This window comes from Pieris rapae, chromosome 4 (genome assembly GCF_905147795.1).
Source record: "Pieris rapae chromosome 4, ilPieRapa1.1, whole genome shotgun sequence".
NCBI classification, from domain to species: domain Eukaryota; kingdom Metazoa; phylum Arthropoda; class Insecta; order Lepidoptera; family Pieridae; genus Pieris; species Pieris rapae.
Genome location: NC_059512.1, coordinates 2,387,323 through 2,405,475, shown reverse-complemented (window position 1 = coordinate 2,405,475; position 18,153 = coordinate 2,387,323). Strand labels below are relative to the sequence as shown.

The window sequence follows — 18,153 nt, the reverse complement described above, 5'->3', positions numbered from 1 at the left end:
CGCGAGGAAACCGTCATATCACAAATCGAAAAATCTATGACATCAGAGGGCTTTTCACCTATCTATGAAATAAAAAAAAAACGGATGCAACGTGAGGCATTTAAAATATATATAAAATTATAATTAATATTTATTTATTATAATACAATAAATTTATTTATATAGACCACTTCGTTGGTGACGCATGGAATAATACCTTAATAGTAATTTGATTCGCGGGAATTATTAAAAGCTTACGATTATTGGGTACTTAATTGTTTTATTAAATATATATTTCCGAATCTTTTAAACGTTCAAGCATGAGTTGACAGCGATAGAAACTCAATGTCATATGTCAGATTTAATGTTGATTTTGAAAGTGGTGTAATGGAAACAGTGCTTTACAGGTCTGAGTTGGTCCGTGTTCACTTAGTTAGGGTCCTATAACTTAAACGAACGTTTCTTATGTAAACTAGGATAATAGTGGTATTGTGTTAAATTAAGGTATGTATTTTATATATTTTACTAATGAAACTGTTTTAAATATGTGCAACTGTTTTCATAAAGTGTTATTTTTAAGCGATATAGAATAGCAAATTTGTACTAATTTGTATTTATGCGATAAATTTTGTTTTCGTTTATTTTAACTGTATGATAAATATTAAAATTAAATTTATTCAATTACATACTAGACACTATACATAGAACAAAACAATAAACAATAATCTTTATTTAAATCTCGCTCGCTTAATTATTAGCTGTTTTTTTTAAATTTATAAGTACTAACATTAATTAAAACTGGAATAAATCGTTGTAACCTAGATGAAATTATATTAAATTATTTCGATACAATTTTTTTAAAGTAATCACTGTTCGCAATATTATCATAATGTTCCTTTCCTCGTTTTGCGATTAATGTAACGTGACTAAATGTTACCAAAACTATATTGATATAGTTTTTATTGTCAAATGACGGATAATTAAAGGTGTAAATGTTTAATTTATTCTTTCTTTTTGCATGTACTTAATTCGCTGGACCGCAACACATTTAATTCGATAAAAAATTAGTTAACGAAATCGTTACCTAGATTCCTAAAAATCACAATTTCCTAGCAATTAAGTGTATAAATATTAAATCGAAAAAATATTTTTATTTAAGTATTTTGTGCCAAACTTGTTAAACCTAAAATTTTTTTTTGTTATCCTGAGGATTCGTATCGCGAAATGTAGCTGCTGTATGTTACAGAAATCTAAATTGGATCTAATTCTCGATATTATTCTTGCCATATGTCTATTAATATTCCTCTTTTGGGTAAATGTTTATTGCGTACTTGTAGAATATCTGGTCAATGTTTTTAACCTACGACCAGAAGTTTGAAAGTTATGCGTTTAACCACTGAGCTATACGATATTTTTACTAAGATACTTAATAATAATGTAACATATATTTAAAAGGCTTAAGTGAGTTTTAATTTCAATAATATTAATAAAAATATCGATAAACGTTTTATTGGTCGTTTACAATGTAAATTACAAATTACAGTTGCAGCTTTCATTTGTGCAGCATTATCGAAAATATAATCAAAATTGACAAATAAACATTACATGATCGTAATGAGAGTACGTGAAAGTTATCTTTTTTCGATAATGTTCTGTTATTTTCATTTCCAATTTTGACAAATTCAATTCCAGCGAAACTCGAAAAATGTAAGTCAAAAGTACGCTTACGAGCGTACTAATTCTTCAAAGCCAGCATTCTTCTTCTAGCAATGTGAGTGTCTATGGGTGGCGGGTATCACTTGCCATCAGACGAATCGCCTTTTTGCCCCCTTTTATATAAAAAAATAAGTGTATATTCAGAAATATTTATTCCCAAAAATTTTAAATCCGACATTGAAAATTAAGTCTACGTAGGATTAGAAAAATCTGCGAAAGCGTACGACACGACATAAATACTTATGTATAATAGGAAACACTAAAGGCTCTGTTATGAGCGTCCTGATTCCATAATGTTTAGTCATAGCTAAACTTTAGAACCTTCGACCTAGGTCAAAGTTTAACCTTCTTAAATTAACAGGTTAGTACGACAATACGTCATTATGACTTTTTAGATATGGGTTGAAAAAGTTAGCAATAGAGCGTTTCTGTAAGTGAACTTTAACTATTATAAATCCCTTTTATCTTAATACAATTAGTTAGATTAATAATATATTTTTTCGTTATTTAAAACGATTCTAACTAGAACTATAATCACCAGCCGAAGTTAAGTATAACTTGATTAGGCAGAAAGACTAGGCTGGTGATTATAGTTCGGAACTGAGTTCAAAATGGACGGATACAGAGGCTGACTTATTGTGATTTTTACTATACTAACTACTTACTACATTAAGGCGAGAATAATTAATATAATGTTAATTTCGCATTCATGATCACGATCATAGAAAATATTGTTTAATAAGAGTCCTACGTCTTCTCGAAACATAAAAATAGATATAATATATTAGATACGAGGAAGTGTTTTTGTTTTTAGAAATTGGCTTTTGACTTTTGATGCTCTAATTTTTGAGATAACCTTGGGTTCACGATTATGGTTTGAGTTAGTTAGTTTGACAAATGTGTTACAAGAATTTTCACGGTCGTAATATTCAAACTAAAATAACCAATGTAGTAATATATACACATCAGATGTGGATCAAAGTTATTATTTCAATTAAACAGTTATACTCGTATGAGTTATTTAATAGAATTTTACAATCTTTGAATTTTTACCGACTGCATGTGTTTCAATACCATAAGTTTATTTACAAGGTTTAAGTTTCGTAGATGGTATCACATAGGAAATTTAGAAAAGATTAGAGAAGGAAAAACATATATTGCCTTTTATAAAACTAGTTTTAAGATGGGAATTTACATTGCGGAAGATTCCCTCAGTTATTACGGGCTTTCCCGAGTTGACAGTTTTGTTTTCTTCACATTTGCAACCGCGATCTGGTTTTCTCGTTCGTAAAACCGCAAATTGAATGCAAAAAGTATGTATTAATTATTGCATTCCTTCAAGATTACTTATGTACATTTAAGGTTAGGTTCATATATATAATACCTCTGATGTACAACACTCTAAGCTTATTTTAAATCTCTATTTGTATGATAAAAAAACCTTTTTATTTAGTAGAATTGTATTAAAAGAGCCAAATTTGTCAGATATTCAAAATGAAATTGATTTTACATATATCTCAATATATGTTTTATGAATAATAACATAACATCGAACAGAACATGTAAGCAATAAATATAAAATAAATGCACAGAATTTATTTTTAGAGTAAAACCTGATTATTTAATAAATAATTTTGTTATTGTTGTTGTTAAGTGATACCGCCGCCCATGGACACATTGTCAGAGGGCCCGCGAGTGCGTTGCCGACCTTTTAAGATTTGGTACGCTCTTTTCTTGAAGGACCCTAATTCGAATTGGTTCGGAAATACTTCAGTGGGCAGCTGGTTTCACAAAGTGGTGGTGCGCGGCAAAAGCTGCCTTGAAAAAAGCGCTGTTGTAAAATAAAATATTTGTATATTCAAATGTTTTTTTTTTGTTAAAACTAAAAAATATTTGAATGTACAAACAGGTATGTTATTCCTACTTCCTTGTTGTAAATTAGATTGCCACTTTTTTAAACGATCGTTTAAAGTATAAACTTTAAATTATCGTTATAGCTACACATAGGTTAGTAAAACTCTTTTTTATTTCTGAGTTTTTATCAACAAAATTAAGATTAAAAAGAAATGAGTGGCCCTTTTTGTATATGTTTCATGATCATTTGTAAATACAATAGGCAAGTGGGTGATAAGCCACCTGTGCCTGACGCACACCGTTGAGATTTTGGGTCTAAAGCAAGTCGGTTTCCTAACGATGTTATCCTTCGCCGTTGGAGAAAACGTTTAATATTCATTTAAATAAGCACATAGAAAGAAAGTCCATTGGTGCACAGCCGCGGATCGAACCTACGACCATTAGGGCGTAAATATTATATCATGCATTCTAGTAATTATATTCTTAGTACACTGAGTTATTAAAAAAATGTCATACAGTGTACTACAACCGGATGTAGAATTAATTTGTCACGATAACTTTATTGACCAGACGCATAATTCAATTTGATTGATATAATTGTAGCTATGAATAAGTAGTAATATATGGTCAGATCGACACATGTTTCTAAGTGTTCTAGATTTCCTGAAATCGTTTCATTAATAATCCTAAGCATACGCACATGGACTAACAAAAATACTGATTTATTGAATAGCGAATTTATGGTCAACGAAGTCTCGCATTTAAATTTACTTTAAGAGCGTACTAATTCTTAAAAGGCCTGCAACGCACTCGCGAGCCCTCTGGCATTGAGAGTGTCCATGGGCGGCGGTGTAACTTAACATCAGGTGAGCCTCCTGCCCGTTTGCCCCTGTTCTATATAAAAAAAATAGGAGACTACGTATACAAGTTAATGCTACTTTGACAGAAATTACTGGATCTATTATTTTACAGAACAGAATGATCTGTCAATGTCATTATTAACATCGAGATGCATGAAGTTAGGACATTTTTATTAAAGCTTTGACACATATTATATGAAACTTCTCTGGTCACGAATTACAATCACTGTTAGTAAAAACCCACTGTTTAACCTTGCCTGGGGTCCCGACCAAGGTCATACATACATAGAGTACCTACTCAATATGTACTGTGCAAATGCAAAGATAATTTTCAATTATTACAGCAATATAATTAAAATAGTGACTAAGCTTCATACCTAAAATTGATTTTCGAAACTATATACTATTATCAATATAGGTGTGGAACATTTTTTTAGTATAAAATCATATCCATATAAACTCCTTATCGTTGTTTGAGAGTTTGGTCGAGGCAATATGAATTGTCTTGTCAAATTAAGACAAGTCACACTAATGAGATGTATCATATACAAGCGAAATAAGAAAACAAACACAGATTTTTAAAATATATTAGTGTAGATATTTCTAATTCTTAATCTCGTTGTTGTTTTCTTGGTATCGCAGCAATAAGCCAGTCTAAAAGACTGACAGGAAAGAAGAGAAATTTGACACATCTCAATACTATATATACTTCTATACTTTAGGAACCATTAGTAGAATTTATCAGACTTTACCAGTCTTGACTATTTCATTGTTATGTATTTATAAACACCTATGACTGGACATTGGACACTGTTCCGTAGAGAAATGACGTTATTTCAAGGAGACCGTACTTACCGCATATCGGCCTCCAACGTAGACAACTTAAATGTAATTTATGTTAAGGGAGTATGACCCATAGACACATATTTCGACACGCGTATTTCTAGCAATAGATTACAGAGTCAGGTTCAAAGCGAACAAATACCAATTTAGAATGACTTCAGACATAGCTGGCTTATTGATGACGGCAAGTAGTTTGTATAGATTTATTATCTTCCTACATGTTATGACAAATCGTTGTTAAACCTTTATTACTTTGGCTTGAACGGACAATTTGCATAATAAATGCTTATGTAACGACTAAATTGGTTTTATAGAATATAGATTTGTAAAGACATGCCTAAGCGCTAAGTTTAAAGGATTTGAGGTTTTAAAATTTTGTCGAATCTGATGAGGTGGAGTTTGTTCAGACAGGCTTTCTTAGTAACACCAGTTAGTGAATTTATTTATTTCGTTGGCCTACCGCGAAGACAGATCCGGCAATTTAACAAAATATACATAAATAATAATTTAAATGGGTTCAAATATAGAAACTTGAAAAGAATACAAAGCTTATTCTACCATATAATAACTTAAATTATATATAATGTTTAAAATAAAAAAACACAAAACAAACATCATAAAACTTTATGTATCTTGAATATAACACTTAGAGCGTACCAATTCTTAAAAACTCGCAAGCCCTCTGGCATTGAGAGTGTCCATGGGCGGTATATAGTATCACTTAGGTGAGTCTCCTGCCCGTTTGCCCCCTGTTCTATATAAAAAAAATGTTCCGATTTGTCAAAGTATTTTTAATTTTACCTTACGTTGCAGTAAAAATGCCGTCATCTGTAGTCTTTGGTACGAACGAGAAATGGCGGATAAATCGAAACATATTTGTGCTCGGTTTCGCCTTCATGATCCACTTCACCGCATTCCATGGGACTGCTAATCTACAGAGCTCTGTTAACACTGATGCTGCAGCAGGGACCTTCACATTGGCTGCTATATACTTTTCACTGATCCTGTCAAATATATTTTTGCCTGCCCTGGTTATTCAGTAAGTGTCTTTATTTATCATGTCTTTGATATAACAATGCATTGATCATACCAAAAGACGACAGGGATGCCAATTTTACTCTGTAATGCAATCACGAACTATACGTAAAATCGAAGAATCTTAATGATTTAATCAACAAAGTGTTTTGTCATTGGGGGCCATGGGCCAAAGGGAAGCTAATTGGATTTTCCATGCCACAATGCTTCTATGAAACCGGGGAGTTCTTAAGTTTTTTTTACATATAATATAATTTCATAGTTAAATTGTTTTTAATTATATTTTCACAGCATGATCATAGTTGAAGATTATTAGGATTACAATACCTGCTGTTTTATTAACCAAGTCACTCGACAGTATGCTTCTTAAGTTCATTGTACGCTTTATAATTAGGATAAAATTTTCAGCTTACATTGAAAGTTAAGTTAAAATACATTGTTGCGAGTAGGTATACTTGTCTTGCAAAGCCTGATGACATATAGGTCTTTGTAACACCGGCTAAAGACGTCAATCTTTTGGCGATATAATAATCATGTTTAATTTTAAGTACCAATAATTAGCATTTACGTTTTAAGGACCTTAAACTTTTTGTGTCAGTAAGTTGTCAAACAGGAAACGTAATCATTAAAAAGATTAATATGTTAATTGCTTAAATTATAACGTTAATAATTTGTGACCCATACATATCATTATGTCAAATTAATTATTATTCGATAAATCAGGTCATATTTTTGAGCTGTAACGGGTGCTACGATCATGTCTTAAAAAAGTTTTGAATATATATTTTTCGTCAAGGTTTTGTGGGTACATAGATATAGATGTACATAGATAACTGAGTCCCGAACTAAAGTGACCATTTATTTTTTGACTCTTAATTGGATATTGTTTTTATTTTGGTAAAATCCTAATAGACAATAAAAAAATAACAATTTTTTTTTAAGTTTTTTATTTAGAAAAAGTTATTTGACGTGAATCAAAAAATATAGACATCCAAAATATTTAGTTATATATCACAGGAACAATTTTTATAGAGATAGTGACGATTTCAAATGGGAGTGAAACTCTTGGCACGATTTTTATATTCTGTTGCTTTAATTTTCTGGGGCTCGTAATTGAAAAAAGGGACAGTCCCGTTCAAAACGAGACGGTCACGTTACGCATAACTCACCTCACATTCAATCTTGAAGGGAAAGAGGAAAAGTATTCCCTACGCTATTTTTTTTAGTTTAATGTTAGTTAGAAAAAAGAAACGTGTGGCACTCGGGGACTGCCGCGATAAAGCTATTGCATAGCATTTTTATCAACCTATACAATTATAATTGTTTATTTATTTTTTATTTATGCAGTATTTTTTTCTCTTTGACATTAATTCAATCTACCAGACTCAGACTAACAAGCCTATATAGTTTGTCTCGTGTCTAAAAAGTTTCACCGCTGTGCTGGTCGGAGTGGGGGGTGTTAGGTTTTTTTCGTTACGGAATTTCTGGATTCGGTCCCCAGGCTCAAGGCCCGCGATAAAATCAAAACAATAGCTTAATAAAAATTCTGATTACAAATAATTCAGGGGATTGGGATGTTTCCTTTTAATTTTTTCTCTTTTATTGTATCTTGACCATTAAGGTGACCGTCAACCGTCGTAACTCAAAGGATTCGATTCCTAGCGATGTAACAATTCGGCTCAATTTAGAAGACACGCTTATTGTTTAGAGTTAATTGTTTCTATAGCAATGAACATGTGATAATAACCTTATTAAGGGACAATAGGTGGACACTTCAAGCCATTTTAATGTTTTGTTATTAAGATACATACAGTGTCCAATGTAAGGTCAGTCAGCATTAGGTCAATGCTGTATTATCTACGAACACAAATAATAGAATTTATTATCTATAAACTGATTTGATGTAACAATGGCTCAATTTTATACGACATTAAGTACTTATTAAACTGCGTGGAGGTCGGTTATTGTCTTATGTATTTTAAAAATAAACAAATGAAATGTCGTATTTCATTTGTTTACTTTTATGTGAAATTAAATTAAATTCCTCGCCTAAACTGATTTAATTATGACGAAAGGATAATTTAAAGTTTGAATTTTACTCTATATATCACTTTTTGAAGTAAAAAAAAAACATATTTGATGTCCTAAAAAACGTTACATATATAGATATATAGAGGATACTCACATTTCGGAAACAGTTACTATTTCCACAGAAATCAAACCCACAATCTTCGTAATACAGCGTTACAATACAGATACGAGTAGCTTATAATAAGGCGATATTTATTTTTAGCAAGTTGTTTAAGTTAGAAAAGAAACGCCAAACAAACGATTTAGAACACATTTGCAAAAGAAAAAGAAAAAAAAAGTCATGTTTTACTTATATATCTAAAATTCCATACCGAAATTAAAATAAAGCAATAATTTTGTGTATTAATATTATGTACCTATTAAAATCTTTGCTTATAATCAACTAGTTATTTTGGTTTTATCTTGTTCCATTTCGCATATTTCTTGTTGATTCGAATCACAGCACACAGTTATATCGAACTTTGTACCAGAGTTTATAAGTATGAGTAAGTAAAGTCAAATTAAGAACTTGAGCAAGTAATTCAATGTAACATGTATGCACACACACACAAATACAAAAATTTTTTTATATGTTTGTATGTAATTCTTGTGTATGTAAAACATTAATTGAGTTAAAATTAATTAAATCCCTTAGATGGCTGGGCTGCAAATGGACCATGGCGTTGTCATTCATAGCCTACATGCCGTTTATCATTGCTCAATTCTACCCTCATCTTCACACCCTGGTGCCAGCAGGAATGATGGTTGGTTTTGGAGGAGGGCCGCTGTGGTGCGCTAAGTGTACTTATTTATCAGTCGTGAGTATTTTTTAAGCAAATCTAGGTTTGTTTCTCTATTCATAAACGTAAAAATCATGCTGTTCGGTTGTCTAGCTAAAAAAGGCTGGACCGATTTGGCTAATTTTTATGTTGAAATATTAGTAGATAGGGATGGTTTAAATGGTGTAAAATATAGTAAAAAGTGTTTTCCAGGTATAATATTTTATAACGTCGTTGAAGTTTTTATTGACTATTATTATATATCTTTATTTTGTAATTAAAGTCCTAAACCGATTTTGATAAATTTAGACTTAGATGTTTTTTTGATTCAAGTCCTGTGTACAGTGTGATAATTAAAAAAAATACCATATAACCTTAAATTATAACTAATTAATAAGTAGTGGCCCGTCCCGGCTTCGAACGGATGGACAGTTTTTATTAACATTTTTTTTATCATCAATAGTTTTTGAGCCATGTCTTTAAAAACATACTGACCTATACGTGTCTATAGTATGTTTAAAATGTATAAAACAGCTTTTTAATTATTTTAAAAACTGGCGTAAGTTAAAATCTCAAGATAGGATATTGGCACAGTTGAACTGCCTTTTTCATACAAAGGTCTATCGACATACACCGATCCGATCTGCCATGAATCCATCGAAGCAATCGCTTGCATCACATTTTTATTAATATTTGGATTAAGGTGTTGAATTGATGATGAAGATAGGGTTTGGGTGTAAATGAGTTTCTTGAAAGGTTTATATTAAAAATTTGATCGTTATAATTATTTTTAATCTTCAAACTAAAAGTTAAAGTTACTGAAAATCGAATGTTGTTGAGTTGAATAAATGTTCCTAAAAATAACTACATACTAGTAGTAGTATTTAAAATTAAAAATTTTCGTGCTAAGGCTGGAAACCTAAATGTTGGAATGCGGCAAGATTAGTTAATTTGCATAAACGATTTGATGCAGCGTGATTGTTTTACTAATTGCAGTTCCTGGTTTGTGGGACAATATTGTTTAGTACATTTGTATCTGTATCTTTATTTGGCACTTTTTACACATGAACAGTGTAATTCCATGTAACGTGCTTCGATTTAACGACCCTAATGTGTCGAAATGACTCGCTTTCGGTTTGTTTGGTTATTTTCAATACAATGATACTCTCCACATAGCAGTATTCCCACCCTTAGTAAGGACAATTTAATAATGAACAGTACTTTAAATTAATTAAAACTGCGGAGATGTGTACATTATTTTGTCGCTTATTGTTCTGACCCGTAATAAATTCGACTATCTTATATAATTCGGCATCATACATAAATATATCATACATAAATCCGTTTTTTTGTTTACAAATTGCTAAACCGTGTTTCATCACGAAGATGCCTCAATATCACACGATATAAATAATATGAGTAAAAATATACAACAAAATTTCTGGTGCATCTAAATATGTCAGGTGAAAATAACATATACGCAATACAGTTCAAATAAGAATCGTGTTTTATGTAATTTCTAACACTTGTCTGAAAAAAAACTCTTCTTTTTCAAATACAATTGTTTCTTGTTTCATTTAACGACAAGAGATTGTAACGTAAAAGTTTTCATATTAATTAAGACTTTTGACTGTGTCAAGCGCAACTTGTTCGTACACCGCGCAATATTCTATATGAAACAAAACACTAGTTTAAACGCTGATGTAAATCGTATATCGGTGGGTCACAATGATAATTCTTGGTATGTCCACACAGTCCTACTACCCACAAAAATAGTGATACAAAATGTAACTAGAAGTTTATTTTGCTTTATCAATATATATTTATTAACACTTTAATACAATATCCCAAAGGTAGCGGAACCATATGCAAAGCTGTCAGGAGTATCAGCAGATGTGTTGGTGGTCAGATTCTTCGGTCTTTTCTTCATGTTCTATCAAATGGCGCAGATTTGGGGAAATCTAATTTCCTCTGCAAGTAAGTATATGGTACCTAATTTTCCATTTACACTTTAAAATATCATGGGACGTTTCTATTGCTTCAAAGGGTTCGTACCACTCTCGTACTTTAATAATCATTGAATAGACCAATTTTTATGGACTCAAGTAAAAGCTAACAGTAGTTAGTCTACTGTGGTTGGTGAACCAACTTCAGGTCGACCTTTGAACTTTAGCTTTGCATCGCTTCTTATCCTAAATTTAATTTATAGACGAATATAATCATTATGAAATAATCGGTTAAACAGATCGTCATAGATCAAGAATAGAAGGTTGACCTAAAAAATGTCGATTATTATAAATTCTCTTCTAGGCCTTCGCCGTACTCGTCGTTTCAGTCTTTTGACGTCCACTGGTAGACATAAGCCTCCCTCCAGTTAAAAGAAAATTCCAGTACTGTTGCCCGCGGTTTTCATCTAATACCTTCTCACAAACCTTACCAGATCTGTGCATTGGGAGGCCGTAGTACTTAATGATCTTTTAGACTTATTAGTAGCGGTTTACACAAAATGAACAAAACTAATAGTTCTCAGCTATATTGATACAAACAGAAACACCAATTATATCTAACAAAGAACAGGTTATCGCCCTATTACCACCTTCCGTGTACCAAAGTGAATGGAACCTTGATTTTGTCACAGCTTATTTGTTCCGTGCAAAAATGTAAACACTGAGTTAAAAATAGGTTGCTTTTTTGGTTGTAAAAAAAACGTACCTATGACGTTCATGTACCAGGTGTAAGACGGAAGTAAGGAGGTTTATGTTGAAATCGCTTGAAGCAGATAATAATGTTTTACAGCGATGGTTGACAGTTTAATCTCACCATAAGACTAATTTCATAATTGTTCATAGATGATTTGTAGAAAGGTATTTTTCTTTAGTACTAAAATAATAAGAATACATAGAAAAATGCACGTCACATTGTATTTAATATTTTTATTCGTAGAAAACGAATATATTTGTTGCAAAAAGGTTAAACACGTATTGATTACATATACACTATTTTTATTATATAATTTATTATTAAGAAGTCATAGGCTTCTAAATTTATTTTCTACTAAATACTTTCGAAACCTTCATTTGTTTTACCACAAATTAATGTATTACTTTCAAAATCTTCTTTTGTTTACTTCGAATTATAGTCGCATCAACATGAGTGCAATTCAGGAGAAATTCGAAAAAAATTGAAAAAGCGTTTTAATTAAAGTTTTATTGATTAATAATGTAACATAACTTTATGATCTATTTTAAACGGCTTCCAAGACGCTTTTTAAGATGCCAACATATAATTTCAGTTTTATCATCCAGTCTTGGTGACGTCACATTGTATTCCAACGAAACCTACCTAAATGCTGACGTCATAGCCTCCTTTAACTACTCGATACTAGCACCTGACTATGGTGCTACGTGTGGCGTGAACTTCTGTAGCGGAAGTGAGGAACATGTGAGTGCACGATTCTGTAATTTATGACACATTTATTATCGTATATAATCGAGATAACAACAATACAATTATAATTATGAATTTATTATACCGGAATTAATATTCACACATGAATTGGAATTTATTTTAAATTGGAATTGTTTATATGCATAGATGTTAAATATGAATAAATTAATTTATTTTCATATAATTTACAATTAAGTATAAAAGGTACAAATACTAATGCCTTAATATGTTTTTCCTTACCAAGAATATTTTAAGCATTTGCGAAATTATTTTTGATTTAAATTTCACCGCGCTCGCGAACTTCATTTCGCCTTTTTACTTTATTAACTTATAGTAGCTATTTTAATTATATTCTCTTTCCTTCACTAAACAAAGGAATTTTTATGTTTACAATTTTTCTCTCCATTAAAACCTTCCACAGAGTTCAAGTAAACGAATTGCATTTTGTAACATATTATTTTGCAATTCATTTTTATTTCCCTACATTGTGTTTTCAGGACAATTCAAATTTAGAACCACCCTCGCCGCTGAAAATTCAGGTTATAGCTGGTATATACCTAGCTTGTATGCTCGCTGCCTGTGTCTTGGTAGCTATAGGAGTTGATTCATTGTCCAGGTGAGGACTCACTCATATATAATCTCGAACAAGTTAGCGCCATCTTTATTTCCTTAAATAAAATCTTGGGGACGGCATTTTAAATATTTTTATATGTGTAATTATCAAATAGTTCTTGGTTCTTTCTATAAGAATAATGGAGTTAAAATTAACATATTATTCAGTAAAAAGATATAGTTAAAAAAGAGTTTATTTAAGATTACTTCAATGAAAAAGAAAATAATTTATTGTATATTATGTCTTTAATAGCCTGCCTAATACAGTTAAAATGTGCATTCACTGACCTCTTCAAACCTCTCTTTAAGCAATTATGTATAGTATTTAGACAATATGTTTTTTTTATTTGAACCACTAAATTAGGCCAAACACAAAAACGTACATACAAAACGGTGCCCAGGCAACATGGACATGACCAGCGAAATCAAGTGAAAAAATCGCAAAAACACAAACAAAAAGAATTAAAATATTTATATATATAATATTTGGTGAATACACACATGCACAGGCATTGCACACACAGGTTTAAATGTAATTTTATTTAATCAGTTCTCGTAATCTTTTTTGAGTTGAGAAAACGATTTAGTTTATTCTATTTGAGAACATTTGCAGCCATTTTTCCTTTTGTCATATCTTCGTCCAAATATCCTTTATAGGTACAACTCCGGTCGTCAGCCAACAGGCCATGGCAAATCTGGCCTGCAGCTGCTTGCAGTGACGCTGCGTCAATTACGCCATAAATACCAGTTATTACTGCTTCCTGTTATTGGCTACATCGGTGCTGAACAAGCGTTCATGGCTGCTGATTTCACTCAGGTATTCTTAACGTTACCTCATACTTCGTGCTTTAGTAGTCTGTACATTTTTTGTATTTATTATACTATAGTGGTTGAACTTATTACAAGTAAACCCAGTGGCGCTAGAACCCATCAGATTCCTATGTATGTTTTGTGACTATTTCTTTTTCGTCTCGTAATAGACAAATAGGGTAAATGCGAAGTCACGTGCCACATTTTTCTAATTCATGGTGTTGGTGTGCGCGCGCATCGTAAAAATTCACAATCGTCATTTTTCTCCATCGCGCCAAAAGAAGTATAACTTCAATATCTCATATTCTCTAACTTTTTATTATTTATCCTTTACTTAAACGTGTCTAGGGGGTAATTGCTGTTTAATAGATCATTTCCTTCCTTATTAATACACTGTTAACCATTTATCAATAATAAAGAAATATCTAAATATGGAACTGGCAAATAATTAACAATTATACACGAGAGGTCAGAGAAACAATAACTCACTTCTAATTAATTCTGTAATCGGAAGTATACATTTCAGTGAACCTACTTCCGGTCGTGTAGTCTAGATTTGTATGAAGGCTACTTTGCGGGCCTTTCACTAAACAAAGGAATATGTTTTAGATTTATTTGATAACGCGTTGATTGGAGAGGTCATAGACACCTTGAGAGTGATAGATCGCGGTTCAAATGAGGCCAAAATTTAGCTCAAGAACCTTGCAATATTTTGCACCTACGTAACCGTTTTACTTAAGTAATATTTTATTAAATTACTGTATCATATGAATGAGCCGAGAGCTTTTACACCGGAATTTTCTCTCGGCCTACATACACCGTTTGTTTTTGCCGAGTAGGGATGTCTACCGATACGATTATAACGACATGGAATAAGTGATACTGTATCTTAAACTCTATAGTAACATATTTTTTTAGACTTTTAGCCATAAATTAAGTATTGAAGATTGATTAAGAGGAAAATCAATATTTAAAAAAGTATTTCCTTTAAATGTGTAAAAGTTATGTTAGTAAAAGACAATACTATGTGAAATTAATATGTTTGAGAATCTGAATTTTTAAATAAGAATTGATAGACAATTTAGATTGAACAAAGGAGGTTTTTATTTAACCATTTTTATCCTCATTTGCTACAGATAAACTAGTTAGTTGATATTTTTACATTTTATGATTGTTGAAATTGATTTAAGCGGAATTTTCTATCAAATCGATATTTGCTCTGTACTCTAACGTACTGTTTTCCACTTTTCAGGCTTTCGTAGGCTGCGCTTACGGTATCCCAAACATTGGTTTCGTGATGATTTGCTTTGGGGTCTTCAATGCTTTAGCAGCTCCTGTCGCTGGTGCAGTCGTCAAAGTTACTGGAAGATTTCCAGTCATGTTAACCGCCTTGGTAATTCAAATCACATAACAATTTACTTAGATATAGTGACCAAATCGTGGGTTTTCAGATTTGATCTGTTTTTCTCATAATTTGTTTTATAGGCCACGTAGTTGTATATATCTGCTCTTTTTAAACGACTTTACAACTCAAGAAGTTATCGAGAAAACCTGAAATATTTTAAAATACAGAAAACTACTGGTTGATAGCCTAATCTTTATTTAATAGAAATATTCAAAATACTTACAGTTTTGGTTTGCATAAGTCAATATAAATCAAACAAAGTTTCAAATATTTTTACGTTTTAAAATTTGCAGCTCCTAAATCTCTGTCTTTTGACGGCCCTTCTTCTGTGGAGACCAGACCCCGAGCAATGGCTGATGTTTTACTTCTTGGCAGCCATTTGGGGGACGGCTGATGCTGTATGGCTGGTACAAGTTAATGGTTAGTGTCGATACGTAGACTTCTTTATATGAAAAAATATCTGACGTTCTCTGTTACAAATTTAATTCCAGAAAATTAATTTCCATTTATTAAGGTTTTATATCGGGGTTATTTATTTCCAGAAAATTATTATGGTTATTTATTCCAGACACACTTCATTTGTTTTGTATGTTGCAACAATATTAGTCCAAAAGCGTGCATACAAACGTTGGAATGACGTTTGAATCTCACACTTTACCACTTCAGCTATTACGTTCTTAAAATACTTAAATACATGTTATACTAATAATAACAATTGTATATTGTGAATAGCAACAATTGTATCCTGAATGTATTGTTAAGAACACATAAAATGTGTAAGCTGTTCATGCCCTGCTGAAGGAATCTTTGTGTTTTGTTTACTACCGACTACTAACATAGCAACAAAACTACCTATCGATATAATATTAAAAAGAAGTTATTATAATTAAAATAATATTGTAATTTAAATCAATACAAGTTTTCTTTGCTTTTAAAAAGAACTAAATTTCGTTAGTATTCCTAACACAAAAATCATTTGACGATATTAGTATAACAAACTCTGTTTCTACAGCTTTGTCTGGTATCTTATTCCCTGGTGATGAGGAAGCGGCCTATTCAAACTTCAGGCTGTGGGAGGCGACCGGCAGTGTGCTGTCATACGCATCAGCTCCATATCTCTGTGTTCGCACCAGGTATAATTTATAACCATGATGTTGGAAAAGTTACGGGCAATTTCTCGTGGGAGCATAATTGCTTCGTTTAGTTTCAAAAATATATTTTTAAACATTACAAACGTTGCCTGGAACCGACCGAATAATAATAAATATATGCTCTTATTAATGAGATTATCTTCCTACAGATTATACGTCCTTTTGGGTTTGCTGTTATTGGGTTTCTCTGGATATACCACAATAGAAGTAATGGAGTACAAAGTAAAGAAACGCCACCATCAAGAGAGGAACTTTGAACTAGTCACGAAAACTGAGCAAGATTAATCCTTTGCGTACGGTTTTTTAGTAGGCGCCTATATTTTAGAGGATTTTTTATACTGACCTTTTCAGTTCAGACTTCTTTAACGATAAGTGAATTTATAAAGGCGTTTAAAAGTTGCGGCGATGGTAGAGAAAAGTGTGACTGTGAAATCCATAGATATTTATTTCTCAACATTGATATTAAAAAGGTCACTATTTACCTTTACCACCAAGCCCATCAAACATGTTAAAATGACGACAATCAAATAATTATAGTAATATTTATCGATCCATGCAACTTCCTTATAATCGAGTAGCAATACTGTTCACACATCCAAGGGGACTCTCTGTATAGAAAAAGTGGTATGGGTCCAGGAATCCGCGAATATATATATATATAATTATATATATTTATAGGAATAAAACAAGAAAAAAAGGTAACTAAGTACACATGTCAGAAGTGAACTTCTTTGTAAAATAATTACTAAAGCAAAAGCCCCAATAGATGATCATGTACCAATATATAATCAATCCATGTACTTGTTTAATCTATATTCACACTGTTTACATACTGTATACGTGTTAATTATAATATAAATAAATAAAAAACTGCGTATACTGCAGCGGTTATGCGATAGAAATGCCATCTTAAGTTCAATAGCGTGTATTTTTTCGACCTCCCTTACTCTCTATCTCAATCTTTCTCTCTCTCTCTCTCTCTCAATCTTTCTCACTTGCTTGCTCCCTACTCTCGCTCCATGGCTATTTGCTTCATGCTACGTTCGCCCTCCCTCACTCTCTCTCCATCGGTCACAATCACTTCGTGAGAGTTATAGTATTTTCATTATTACGTTTCATCCGTAAAATTTTTACCCTCCTAAAGAAGATAATAAAGAAGTTTCACTTCAGTAATATAATAATAATAGAAAATCATTAATACAAGATGGTTGAAAATGTCCACCGAGTCATTTTTAATCACAGTTTTGCAGTCAGTTTTACATTTTTTTTATAAAAATTAAATCTAATAGCACTTACTAAAATGCTATCATCTCTTTTTGTCAATTCATGTTTACTCCGTGATCGGTATAACTGCTTTAATTAAATTATATTGGCGCTGATATTACCCTGCGACACATTTTTATATTTTGTCTTGTTTGACATTTTTAAATTATGTATTAATGTAAGAAATGTTGAGATTATATTTAAATTGTTATTATAGTTTTATAGAATTACCTTGTATTTTTAAATACTTGACGTATGTTCCTGTTAATAAATGTAAATATATTAATAATAATAAAAAAAAATTAATAAATCATTTTATTTTCCTTCAC

General features: G+C 31.5%; 1 protein-coding gene across 1 annotated transcript; it reads left to right on the top strand.

Annotated features, from left to right (window-relative positions):
* The first annotated feature begins 188 nt into the window (after positions 1-188).
* On the top strand, positions 189-18,015 carry LOC110994576 (UNC93-like protein). Its single transcript, XM_022261280.2, has 11 exons — positions 189-483; positions 6,066-6,291; positions 9,013-9,175; positions 10,990-11,113; positions 12,429-12,577; positions 13,081-13,199; positions 13,853-14,012; positions 15,258-15,398; positions 15,704-15,830; positions 16,423-16,543; positions 16,711-18,015. Exons 2-11 carry the CDS (start codon positions 6,071-6,073, stop codon positions 16,844-16,846), a joined length of 1,461 nt encoding a protein of 486 aa, XP_022116972.2. The 5' UTR covers positions 189-483; positions 6,066-6,070; the 3' UTR covers positions 16,847-18,015.
* The last annotated feature ends 138 nt before the right edge of the window (positions 18,016-18,153 follow it).